This window comes from Stegostoma tigrinum, chromosome 7 (assembly GCF_030684315.1).
Source record: "Stegostoma tigrinum isolate sSteTig4 chromosome 7, sSteTig4.hap1, whole genome shotgun sequence".
NCBI lineage: Eukaryota > Metazoa > Chordata > Chondrichthyes > Orectolobiformes > Stegostomatidae > Stegostoma > Stegostoma tigrinum.
In genome coordinates, this window is record NC_081360.1 from 48,423,332 (window position 1) to 48,437,175 (window position 13,844).

A 13,844-nucleotide genomic window follows, 5' to 3' on the forward strand; every position below is an offset into this window, starting at 1 on the left:
TCTTGGGATTCATAGAACTGTTTTCTTAGCCATCTCACTGATAAGCAAAGAAAATGGTCATTATCAAGTTTTGTTAAATTCTTTATGAACTCTATGCAGCAGTGCATGAATTAATGTACTTCATTGATGGCACATTATACCTAATGGCTAGGGCTCAAATATTATGATTAAACCATTAAGATATGGCTGGAAGAACAGGCAAGACTATGATGCTATGAGCAGACATATCACCATTATTCTCTAACAGTGATCCAATACTATTACTGAACTGCCAGCCCTCCCTGATTTCTCGATTGCAGTAGTTATGTCTCAGCTGATGGATTTCATTCTGTTGTGCTTAGTGACTTTTCCATTCTTTTCAGTCAGCCTGACATCTGTAAGCTGAAATTGATGTATTGAGAACAGTTTTGGCATTTGGACATACATCTACCAAGATATAGCAAAAATACATTGAACTTCTAACCTTTGTGTGTCATCATTTAAACTATATTTTCCTATTTTCTACAAACTTAGTATTTTTGTCTCACTTAAAGAGCAAGTTAGTTTAAAGGATAAAAAAGACCCATGAACAATTCCTACAAAAAAATAGATCAATTGAGCAGAAGATATTTTTCTAGAACTTAAGTGTTAATAAGACTATAAAATGTTGTAGCATAATTAGGCCATTGAGTCCATTTGAGTGTTACAATTCAGTAACATCATCGCTGATCTGACCATCTTTACTTCCACCTTGCTGTCTTTTCCCTATAATTTTTTAATCCCTTACTGATTTGAAAAGTCTCACTTACTTTACCTTTGAATTTGTGTAATGACCCGGCCTCTGTGGCCCTGTGCAGTAAAGGAGTCCACAAATTCATAAACTGAGAAAAGAGATTTCTCCTCATCTGTGCAACCTGTTATTCTGAGATAATGCCCTTTGGTCCTGAATTTGCTACCACATCTGCCCTGTGAAGTCTCCTGAGAGTTTTATACCTTTCAATAAGGTTGCCTCATTGTTCTAAATTCCAATTAGTATTGGCCCAACCAACTCGACTTCTCCTCATAAGACAGTCCATCCGTACCTGGTATCAGCCTAATGACCATTCCCTGGAATACTGCTAATGCCCATTGATCTTTCCTTAGATAAGGGGGACAAACAGTTCACAGTATGCCAGGCTATGGCCTCGACAAGTGCCTTGTATAGTTTTTGCAAAATTTCCCTAATTTTATACTCCATTTCCTTGGAAGTAAAGACCAACAATCCGTTTGCCTTCTGGTACCTGCTTAACTTAGATGCTTGCTCTTTGTGACTCATGGATGAGAACTCCCAAATGTGTCTGTTTTGTAGCTTTCTGCAGCCTTTCTCAATTTAAATAATAGTCAGCTCTTCTATTCTTCACACTTTTATATCATCTTTTGTGATTACAATGTGTTCATTTCCTCATCCAAAGTCATTAACATATAATTTATCCCTGAGTCACTGCCATTCTGAAAATGTCCCCCTTATTCCAATTCTATCATTTGCTTATCAGTCACTCTTCTGTCCATGATAATACACTACCTTCAACACTATGGGCTCTTATTAAGTAGTCCATGAGTAGTACCTTACCAAACACTTTATGAAAGTCCAAATATGTTATATCCGCTGCTTCCCCTTTCTCTATCCTGCTTGATAACTCCTGAAGAGTCCTAGTATATTTGTCTGCCATGCTGATGCCTTATGGCCACATTATGTATTTCTAAATGCTACTGTTTTATTCTTTATTTTCCCTACAATAGTTGTTAACCTAACTGGCCTATAGTTAACAAGGTGTAGAGCTGGATGAACACAGCAGGCCAAGCAAGCATCAGAGGAGCAGGAAAGCTGAAGTTTCGGGTCTGGACCCTTTTTCAGAAATGGGGGAGGAGAAGGCGATTCTGAAATAAATAGAGAGGGTGGGGAGGTGGATGGAAGATGGATAAAGGAGCAGATACTGGAGAGGCCTATAATTACCTGTCTTTTGTATCCTTCCCTTTTTGAATAAATGTGCTACATTGGCAGTTTTCCAATCCTGTGAGAATTCTCCAGAAACTAACAACTTCTGCAAGATTGTCAGTGCATCAGCTATCTCTGTAGCTTTAATATCCGAGTTGGTCCTGACCTGAAACATCAACTTTCCAGCTCCTCTGATGCTGTCTGACCTGCTGTGTTCCTCCAGCTCCACACAGTGTTGACTCTGACTCCAGCATCTGCAGTTTTTGCTATCTCCTTTAATATCTTAGTTGCATCCCATCAGGTTCAGATAGCTTCTCGATCTTTAGTCCCATTGGTTTCCCTATTACTACTTCTGTAGTGTAAACTGGATTCTGAGTACCAGAAAGAACTTTTGGAGAAATCTCCTGATTTCTGGTATCTGGGTTAAGCACCACCCCAGCATGACAATACTGTCTGCATGGTGCAAGCTTTTCTTTATTTAGTGTCAAGTTGGAATGTTATTCCAATTTCCATAGCTGTATAAATATTAATGAGTTACTAATACAAATGTTTTCTGCAATAGTAACCCTGCTTTTCATTAACTTTTTAGGCTGCCTAGCAGATAACGGGGCAGAAGGTTTTATAAGTGTGTGAATAAGAGGGTAGATGAAATTTACTTCTGTTATTGAACAGGCTTAGTTTTCACATTATCAGACAGATGACAAATTTGTTTTAAGGTTATGAAGTCCTAAGCCAGTGGTGCTGCGTTACTGTAATGATGTGTTAAAAAAAAATCAGTTAATTATTTGTTGATGACTGGAAGAATATCAAGAAGGCATCATCAGTGGGTGGGCTATTACATTTATTCGATCTGTTATGGATTACTAATTATTTTATACAGGAGCTGTGAGATTGCTGTTGACAGTAACCTTGTTTATTATTTAGCAGTTGCTTCCCTTTTCTTTATTATAGAATAAGTCTCATGGAGTTAAGATTATTATGACAATGTTAATAAAATATACTGATACGCTTTCATAAATATAGAATATATTCATAGTTTTGTTTGAAATGTGACGTCTGACTAAATTATTTGCGGTCTTAGGTACCATGGGAAGATTTACGTTATCTGTTTGGTGAAATTATTTATGGAGGCCATATTACTGATGACTGGGACAGAAGACTATGCCGTACTTACCTAGAAGAGTACATGCAGCCTAACCAGGTGAATGTGATTCTCAATTTTACAGGCTGTCTGAAATTTCAAGTTACTGGAACTAGGGCTCCCCCTACTGGAAATTTGTTCCCACTTGTCTCATACAGAATAATATTGAGATAATACCTTTTCCAATTTTCATCGATACCAATGTGAAAACAATTTATTCATAAAATATTAGCCTTCCCATGTTCTCATATTTTATGTAAATGATGAATTCACAAACAATGGACGTTAGTAAGTGTAAGCTGAACAGCAATAAATCTTGCATTATCGTTCTTCTCAACCACTTCTATTTCTCCTCCATTTTTCTGTCTTTTTTCAGCTGTGTTTTTTCTCTCCTCTTCATGTCACACGAATTTTCTGTCTCCTTTCCTATTTTTCACTTACTTATTTGCCGTGCTGCATACCTTTGTTGGAGTTCAAACTTCTGATGAATCAAGTTGGTGGTTGTATATCAGGGGATGAATTAGAGGGTCAGGTTACATTTGGAGAGAGAAACAGAATTAACATACCAAATTAATGGTCTTGCAGTACAACTAACCTTAATCTTTAATTAATTTTCTCTCAGATTTTCAGCATTGCTAGTATTTTGCCAGTGTAGTATTAGATGAGGTAGATTGTGACTTATGGATTTTTTCTTGCATTTTATTGCAGCATTTAACCATGCTGTACAGTTTGAGAATTATTGACATGAAATAAATCAAAAGTAAGCATCTGACATTTTTAAAATTTTATTTCCTCAAAGGTTTCTACAACATTGTGGATAGTTTTGTCACACAATTACAATATTTTAATTTGTATACAAGAGAATTATGGCGGCTTCCCAAAATAGCGTTGAAATTAAGATCCTGATTCAACAAATGTCCCTGTCTTTCACCACCTATTAATCAATTGTAGGCAATTACTGATATAAGCCTGCATACAGATGCCTTGTGCCCTGAGGCCTTTCTAGTGCATTGGTATGTCTCTACCACTGGGCCTATCAAGGTTCAAGTCCCACCTAAGAATATGATAGTCATGGAGATATGTCATAATATGTCCAAACAGATTGATTTTTGCATGCAGTCTTGGCAGAGTTATTTTGGTGATGGATGAGTCAATCCCTTGAGGACTCCCAAATATGTTCAAATCCTGTTGATTGCTTCTGCTGACTCCTGGTTTGAGGTTGTATGCCATTGCTTAGTCGATTAATCTGTGTTCATATCTCAATAGTGTCTTGATCCACATCAGTTTAGCATCTTGCCTCACAGTTGTGAGGTGTCCCTACCTCTGCGCCAGAAGATGCATGTGCAAGTCCCACCTGCCCTGGAGGTGTTTCATGATATGTCCAAACAGATTTGGTTTAAAAAAAAACAGAGGGCCTGTGCATTTAAAGAAAGATGCCAGAGCTTGCGGGTGGCACAAGAGGATGAATGATCTGGTGTGCTCTTCCAGGATTTGAATTGCACTACTCCATGCCCCATGAATCTGGGAAACTTCATAAGCTTGTCACTGGAGAGGACTGGTGCACGGAAGGTTGGATGCCAGATATCTCCATCAGCTGCCTCATGTGTGCTTAATGTCTGTCACTTTGTTGCAGCTAACAGTGTAGTTTTACTGTGATCTCAGTGGTACTGTCATCTCAGTGGTACTGCCTCTCACACATCTGCCAGGATTCATACTGAATTATAAAAGAGGCTACAACAGCAGCTCACACATCATCAGCTCACTGACCTCTCATTCGCAACTATGAGAATGCATACCACTGATACCTATTTTACGAAAGGCTTGTATGGGACGATGATGCAAGCAGAAAAGAGAGCCTTTTGGGTTAAGCTTCACTTTGTGCTTAGCCCCACTTACCTTGCCCCTGTCAGGTTGGCTGATGTCAGCCCATATGGCTGCCTCCTCTGGTAAGTGTTCAACAGCAATAAGAAAGATTGCATGTGCTTGGGACGTGGCCTACACGGTTTTCACTCCCTGTATCATAATCATTTACACAAAGTGGTGCCTTGGTTATAAAGGACCCAAGTTACTGAAGAAGTTTGAGTATCTGAGTAACAAAATTGTGACCTTGAATATAATTCCACTAAACCGGAGTGTCAGTACATAGTCAAGGCATGCTAATGACCATGGAGGGCACAAAAGCCAACCTGCCTGAAGCGGTCTGAGAAATTATTGAAAAAATTTAACTGCCATAGGGAAATTGAATTTTTGTTTGTCCCACCTGACCCGAATGGACCTAGTATTGCACTATGAATTAAATTAAAACTTCACAACTTCCAGTACTTTTCTATCATCGGTTGCTTGCATTTTTCCAAACAGACTGAATGTAAGCTCGGAGAGACAGGGAGTCTGAATTTGAATGGATGGGAAGAAGTATCAAGTTTACTTTCCTGATCAGGTTGTGTGGTGCATGGACAGTGGTAGGCTAGACAAGTGGCTTTTGCTGTCAGCCTGCAAGCCTGCCATTAATGGGTGGCAGGTGGGCAGAAGTTTTGGAAGCTTAATCAAAGGCTCCCTTTTTAAATGAATGGAAGCATTAAGATCAAATTTAAAAGGAAGAGACAACGAGAAAGAAGGGCATCTTCCAAAGAATGGGTGTCTCCCATGTTCAGTGACACCTCTTCCCTGCCACACCCCCCGCCCCCACCCCCCTACCTTCCTCCAGGCACAAGGGCATGGAAGATAGTGCTCCATCCAGGTAACAGGATGCGGTAGCCAGCAAGTCTTAAGAAGGCATAGCTGGAGGAAGCCAACAACTATAGGGTGGTCACACAAGTTTAGGTGCAATGCTGCAAACAATTGAATGACCTGGTGTGATTTTACAAGATGTGGCATTTACAATATCAAGCTTGCAGCCCTGAAGATCACAAAAGAAACCAGTAGAATGTGAAGAGGTCACTAGTCTGGACATCAGGTGTGAACAGGCAGGCACCTCTTCACAGCAAAATACATTACATCTCCGAATGAAGACCCTGGTCACTTAACATTGTTCGCCGCATTGCCCATTCTAAATAGTCCCTTGCCATATACTCTCCAACTGATAAAATGCTGGATCTTGAAATGGCAAATGCAGCTGGACTATGGCAGACCAGTAGCACAGCGGATGTTTCCTTGCAGAACCAATGGACTCATAGTGGCAACAAGTGGATTCAGACAGTGTGGAGTGTCATTGCTTATTTTCTTGATGACGATGAAGGAAGAGATAATGAAGCTCAGAGAAGTTTTATCAGGGCAGGTGTGGAGCATTATAGAGAATGAGTAACTTAATGGAAGCGACCATGAACCTTTTGATCAACATCACCTACAGGGAATGTATTGTTATCACCTAATGCATGGAGTAGAAAAATTACTCCACCCTGGAGCAGTAACTGGCCATAGATGTAGGAGAGCCCATTGAGTGTCATGAATATGTTATGATATGCTGTAATCCCATTTGCAGTGGCTGTGCCCTCTCTCTCCCTCATATTCTGCACTTCATTGGAGGTGTCAAAATCTGAGTGCATGAGATCCGTTGATAATTCGTGCACCTCAATCTGAATGCCTCCCTATCCCCTAATTCTGCATCCACCAAGCTTGGACCATGAAGGTCCTTTTCCGTAATCTGTTTCTGATATGTGCACACACTTTGCAGATCCTCCAGCTGCTCACTTGTGTGCTTTATTTTCCTTCATCCTTTCTGTGTTGAAGCTCTGCTTGCAATGACTTCCATTTCCAGCCTCTACTTATCTGCCTGTGAACTTTCACCTTCTTATAGCTGGTGAGCTGCTGAAGTTCAATAGATCCCATGATAAAATTTAAGAAACAACACAGAAAAGATTTTTATTGGTTTGTTAATGGAAATAATTGCCTGCTCACCACCGGCATGCAACCTTCCGACCTCCCACCTAGTAGCCTCCAGGAAAGTTGCTCAGAGGTGTGAATACACAAATGTAAGGGTCTGGGCCCGAACCGTCAACTTTTGTGCTCCTGAGATGCTGCTAGGCCTGCTGTGTTCATCCAGCTCCACACTTTGTTATCTTGGATTTTCCAACATCTGCAGTTCCCATTATCTCTGATTATAACATGGAGCTACTTAAGCAGATGTTAGGGCAGATAACCAAAGCTTGGACAAAGAGATAGGTTTTAATATGGCTTAAATGAGGAAAGTGAGAAAGAGGCTGAGAATTAGAGAGGGAATTCCAGAGCTTGGCACCTGAGCAGCTGTAGGCACAGCTGCCACTGGTGGCACATTGATTGGAGGTGCGCAAATGGCTTGAATTAAGATGTTCAGATATCTTAAAGGATTGTGGTATTGGAGTATGTTACAGAGATTGAGCATCAAGGCTGTTGAGAGAATTGAAAACTTGCTTTGGACCTTGTAATGCAGTTTTCAGTTTTGTATTTGTTTTTATCATTTACATTTCACTTAATTCCCTTCTAGTTAGAAGCTATTCCTATTCACATTTTGATGGACATTTGCTCCAGAAATGCAGGGAGCTCCATGTCACATTATGGCGAGGGACTGAAGCAATGTAAGTTCACTTGGGCACTTAACTAACCAGCACTAGTTCTCCAACAATAACTGGCCGCAGGAAGTGGAAACCCTGCACCCGTAGCTGTCAGTCAGTCAGAGAGAGGTCAACAACCTTCCATTGTTAACAGTGCCCCCAGGAGCAGTGGTTGCTGCTGATACTGCTCTAAGGTCTACCTGATTATCAAGGATTATTGAAGACAAATGAACGTGGTGGGCTGTGGGTCACAAGGAAGCAGTCACCAGAGAAGTGGGAACAGGGGGTCAGAGATGAGGATAGGGCGATACCTTAGCAGCCCACTCCTCATTTTGTAAAAACTTGACCAGCCATCGAGTACCTATCAAAACGACAGGAGCTGTAGATGCTGTAAGTCAGAAACAAAAATAGAAATTGCTAGAAAAACTCAGCAGGTCTGGCAGCAAGGTGAAGTGAAATCAGAGTTAATGTTTCAGGCCCAGTGACCCTTCCTCAGAAATGATAGTAGCTGGGAAAATGTTGGTTTATATGCAGAAGATAGGGTGGGGGGAGGGGGTAAGGAGTAAATGATAGGTGGGGATAAAGCCCAAAGAGAGAGAGAGAGGAGCAGTTGGACTGTTGAGAGAGTGGATAACAATCTGGCTGGGAGGGTGAATAGCTGTAAATTGAGACTGTTAGGTTGCTAACAATAGGTAGTGTATGATGTCAGACTATATGATAACAGGGCCTATTGTGTGGAGTACCTGTCAATGCAGGCCACCCTCTCTGAGGCCATGTAGCAACACCAGTAGGATTTGTTGGGAGCCTTCAGGAGTCACCATGCAGCCATAGGGTACCATTATATACTTGAAACATCACTAAAATCCATTGGACTCAGGATATTTATTTTTATGTAGTTACTTAGTGAAATCCTGAAATTGATTAATGAAATTAATCAGCATCCTGCTATCATTAGCCAAAATTCTATTTCAGGACCTTCCCATCCCCAACTTAATTGGGGACAGTATTTTCCAGTACTGGGAATTGGACACTTATATTGCCACCTGGTCCTTCCTGGTTTATGCCATCTCCTGTAGCCTCCACCTAATATAGCCCTTTGACTCCTCCAATGCCTTTTCATTTCCTTGTATATTGGCACATCTGTTTCAACAATTAAAAGAAACTGACTTGAGTCAATCAAGCTTGTAATTAATGTTTGTTGGTCATATATTTACGCAAGTTCTCACGAAGGATCATCAACAAAACCACTGGCCGTTATCCTGCTTTCAGATTCTGAAGGTTCCTCCTGACACCCCTTTTTCCTCTTATTCCAAAATCTACATTTCCCTTCGATTGGAAGTTAGTGATAAGGCTTATATTAATTGCATGCCGTTTAAATGTGTAAGGAAGTATATGCTTATACACTATGTCAAGATGATGAGTATTTTTTCACATTTTTTTTTGTTACAGTTTGAAAGAAAAATTACTTTGGCTCCTGGTTTTGTAGCTCCATCAAATCTTGATTACAATGGTTATCATAGGTACATTGATGAAATGTTACCACCTGAAAGCCCTGTACATTATGGTCTCCACTCAAATGCAGAGATTGAATTCCTGACTGTAACTTCAGACAACCTTCTCCACACTTTATTAGAAATGCAGCCCAGAGATTTATTAACTGGTGAAGGCGCAACACAAACTGTTGAAGAAAAGGTCAGAACATTACAAATTTGTGATTAAATGCAATTCTGTTAGACTATAGGTACTCACATTTTCATTATTAATTTCCTATCAATGAAAATAAAATGTAGAACTAAAAAGTAATTAGGCTGTGACTGAACCTAACATTTGGGGAACAGAAAAAAAAAATTGGTGAAATATATTTCATATTGGCCTTTACATTGTATTCAAAATAGAATGCTGATTATTGGCACCAACTAAGCAATTTGTTTAATATTTTTAATTTGCTGAACAGTTGAAAATCTGACATATCTATTATTCAGTATCAAGCTTTACTGATTAAGATGTTTGTTCTCATATTCAAAATTTGGTGAGCACAATTAATCCAAAGGCTTACACATTAAGAAGTGTGGAAAATAATTTTGTTACTATAAGTTACATTTTAGTATAATGAATAGTAAAATTGAATAGAAATCATGCTTAACAATCAACTTGTACTGCTTTTAAAGGTAAAAATTATTTTGGATGAAATATTGGAGAAACTACCAGAGGAATACAATATGGCAGATATAACCTGTAAAACAACTGAGCGTTCCGCTTACATTCTGGTCTGCTTCCAAGAGTGTGAAAGAATGAATATTCTAATTCGGGAAGTGAGACATTCATTAAAGGAGCTAGATCTGGGGCTAAAGGTAAGACTTGAGTGAAAATTGCAATGTGTTGCAAATTTAGAAATATGCTGCAGTATGTTTTCCAAATGATTATGCTGATCAAAAGACTTTATTATATTTCACTTCATTTTCTTTGGTTAAACTAAAGGATTATACAACGGACAGTTCAAAGTCATAAGTTTGTGCTTTTCTTTGTATTACACATCAATGAGTACATTCTGTCCTGAAGGAATGCAATAACAACCTTTCAATTAATAGTAATACTAAATTGCAATGTTTTAGTAACACTATACAAGAAAAGCTAATCAGTTCGCATTTCTTTCAAATTACACAACATTCCAGCAAACCAAATCATTAGATATTATTTGCACTGGTTACAAACATATTGTAATTTTCATTTTGTTGCTATCTGTAGAGACATTCTAAGAAAATGCTTGTGATTTGCTATACATAGTGATGAGCAATCTTTAAATTCATGTTTGAGGTCTGAACATTTCTGACAAGATCAACAACTATCGCCTAGTGCAGTACCTACTGTGCATCACTTGCCTGCTGCTATCCCAGTTGCCTTCCCTTCCTACTGCACCACTACAAATGCTAAATTGGTGCACATGTGCAGCTGTTGGTTGGGATGTTTGTCCATAGGTAAGAACTGGAGAGAGTGCAGGCAGCAAAGGAAATAAAAAGTGTAGGCCAGCAATAACCTGCAGCACTGCTGTGGAGCCAGTTGAACATGCCTGATCTTCTTGGCTCCAAGTTAGTACTATTTTTTAAAAACTGACTGACTTTCTAAACTTCATCTGGGCATATTCACCAGCTGAGCAAGCTTTTGCCCTTGAAAAGTTACTGACAAGTTGCCTCTTGAATTGCTGCTGTCCTTGGGTGTAGGTAGACCCACAATGTTAGGGAGGAACTTCCAGGATTTTGACCCTAAAAGAAAGGCAATATATTTCTAAGCCTGGGTGGCGAGTGGTTTGGAGGGGACAATCAGATGATGGTATTACCATGTCCTTCTAGATGATAACAGTTTTGGATTTGGAAGATACTTTCAAAAAAGCCTCGGTGAATTTTTGCTGTGCTGCCACTATGCATCAGTGTTGGAGGAAGTGAATGTGTGTGGATACAGTGCCAATCAAGTGAACTGCTTTGTCCTAGGTGATGTTAAGCTCCTTGAGTATTGTTGGAGTATTCTATCATATTCCTGATGGTGGAGAGTCTTTGGGGAGTCATGTAGGATTACTTGCAGCAGGATTCCTAGCCTTTAAACTGCTCCTGCAGGCACAGTATTAATATGGTCCAGTTTAGTTTCTGGTCTGTAGTTAAACCCCCAGGATGTTGATAGAGAGGGATTCAGTAATAGTAATACCATTCAATGTCAAGGGCATTGGTTACAATCTCTCCTTGTGGGGATGATCATTACCTACATGAGTAGCATAAATGTTACCTGCTACTTAGTAGTCCAAATCAGAGTATTGCCTAGGTCTTGCTGCATTTGGACCTCGATTGCGTCAGTATCTGAGTAATCACGTATGGAGTTGATGTTGTGCAGTCATCGGCGAAGATCTCCATTCCTTATAATGGAGAAAAGGCCTTTTCATTAATTGCATCCAGCAATCCGTTTAAGGACCAAGCGTTAGTTGGCCAGAAATCTGAAAAGTCATCTCCACACCCAGGTCCGCTTCTACTGATTTGGGTGGGTGTCCAAGGTGCCTCAAGTCAGTATCTCTCAATAGAGCTGCCAATCTGAATCTCATTTTGTATTCATAAAACTCTCAAAAAATCACAGAATACTTGCATGGCAGAAGGGGCCATTCAGCCATCATGTCTATATTCAACCATTCTCCGTAGCTCTGTTTTTTTTTTCTATAGGTACAAACTCAGTTTCCTTTTGAAAGCTACAATTTAATCTGCTAGCACCACAGTCATTAAATATTCTAACCACTTACTGAAAATTCTCGTATCACCGTTGGTTCTTTTGGAGGTTATCATAATTTGGTATCCTTTGATATTCAAATCTTACACCAATGAGATGTTTCTCTGTAACTATTCTATCCGCACTGCTTATGATTTTAAATACCTCCACCAAATCTTTTCTTAACCTTGTTTTGCTCCAAGAAGAACAACCCCAGCTTCTTGAATACATCCAGGTAACTGAAGATACATATCTCTAGAAATTTTCTCGTAAGTGTCTTCCACAGCTTTACTGAAGCTTTCATATTCTTCTTCAAATGTGCTGCCCAGAATTGGACTCCATTCTCCAGTTGAGATCAAGCCACTGTACGTATAGGTTAATCATACCTTTCATGCTTTTGTACTCCAGGTCTGTATTTATATTGCCCAAGATCCCATATGCCTCTTGAAACATTCTGAATCTGCCGTTCCACCTTGAATAATTTTTGCACATGTATACCACGGCCTATGTGTTCCTGCGTCCTCTTCAGAATTGCAACCTTTCTTGTATGTTGTCTCTCCTTGTTCTCAGTCACAAAATGTATCATTTCACATTACACTATTGTCAAATCTCATTCATCAGGTGTCAATCCATTGAACCAGCCTGTCTATATTCTCCTGAAGTCTATCAATATCTTCTCACAGTTCACTATACATTCAAGTTTTGTATAGAGTTTGAAGTTATTTCCCGTAAATCCAAGTCTAGGTCTATAAAGCAAAGCAGTGTTGCTAGAAAACCCCCTAGGAATTCTACTGTATATCTTCCCTCATCTGAAAAACACCATTCCTCACGTCTCGATTTTCTGTCACACAACCAACTTCACATCCATATGGTCATTAACATTTTATTCCACATGCTTCAGCTTTACTGACAATCCTACTCTATGACATTTTATTAAATATCTTTTGCAAGTTTAGGCATATACATTGTCTTGGATCACAGAGTGTATCCAGGCAGTTCTTTTCGGATTCAGTTAAATGTAGTTAAGAGAAGGCTCGCCCACAGCAATTCGCTTAAATATGAACATTTATTGAGTAATAAAAAGACAAATAAAGGAACATTTTTAAAATAAATAAAAAGAGTGAAGAAGAGAGGAAGAAAACAATAAGCCTCATGCTCTATCGGCCATAAGGAACTCCTCTATCGACGGCTGTTCTGGAAGCTGATGTTGTTCGGGGCACCGTTCTCAATCCCAGCCCAGCGACTTGGAATGAAACTCTCTGTCTCTTCTACAGTGTCACAAACAGCAAGACTCAGAGAAAACAACTATGGAAAAACATATTGATTGTGCCCAACTTCAGCACATACAGGAATGTTCACAGGACTCATTCAAGGCTATGTAGCTGTTGAAATCATCAACAAGTTTCACCCCTCAGCCCATCCTTTACACGCATCCATCATATTATAATGATCAAAAAGCTCAGTCAAGTTAGTTCAGTACTATGTGGGGCACTTTATGTTCCACTTACTCTCAAACTGACCTGAAGCAAGATGCTGACTTGTCGACAGTCCAGCTGCAGGATACTGCATGAGTTTCTTAAGGATGATCTTCAGTAGTAGAAATATATGTTTTGCTTCTCATTTTTTAGCTGATTAAAAACACTGATTTAGAGCAGCTGTAACCAATGTGGGAAAGTCTAGTGACACTATAGTTCACGTATTATGTGTTTTTTAAAATATTTATCAAAATAGCAAATATAATCCAAAGTAATTTTCTCCGAGTTTATTTTTCACGCCAGTTCCTAAAGTAAGCAAATCAAACTGAAGTCTTAATTTCAATTTTCTGTTTTGAAAACTGATGCCTAACTATAGAATGTTATTGTGTTGTCGGTATTTTGAACAAAGTTTAACTAGATTGAAAGCAAGATGAAAGCAAAGAAACAGAAAATGTGTAATTTCCTACCTTTCATAGCTGATAAAATAGCAGCCCTTTTCAAACATT

At 39.3% G+C, this 13,844-nt stretch overlaps 1 protein-coding gene across 1 annotated transcript in view; it reads left to right on the forward strand.

Annotated features, from left to right (window-relative positions):
• The window catches only part of dnah9l (dynein, axonemal, heavy polypeptide 9 like), a 353,637-nt gene that overhangs the window by 327,064 nt on the left and 12,729 nt on the right, over positions 1 to 13,844 (forward strand). The window contains 3 exon segments of the mRNA XM_059647649.1: positions 3,036 to 3,155; positions 9,071 to 9,313; positions 9,790 to 9,972. Coding sequence (XP_059503632.1) covers positions 3,036 to 3,155; positions 9,071 to 9,313; positions 9,790 to 9,972 — 546 coding nt within the window.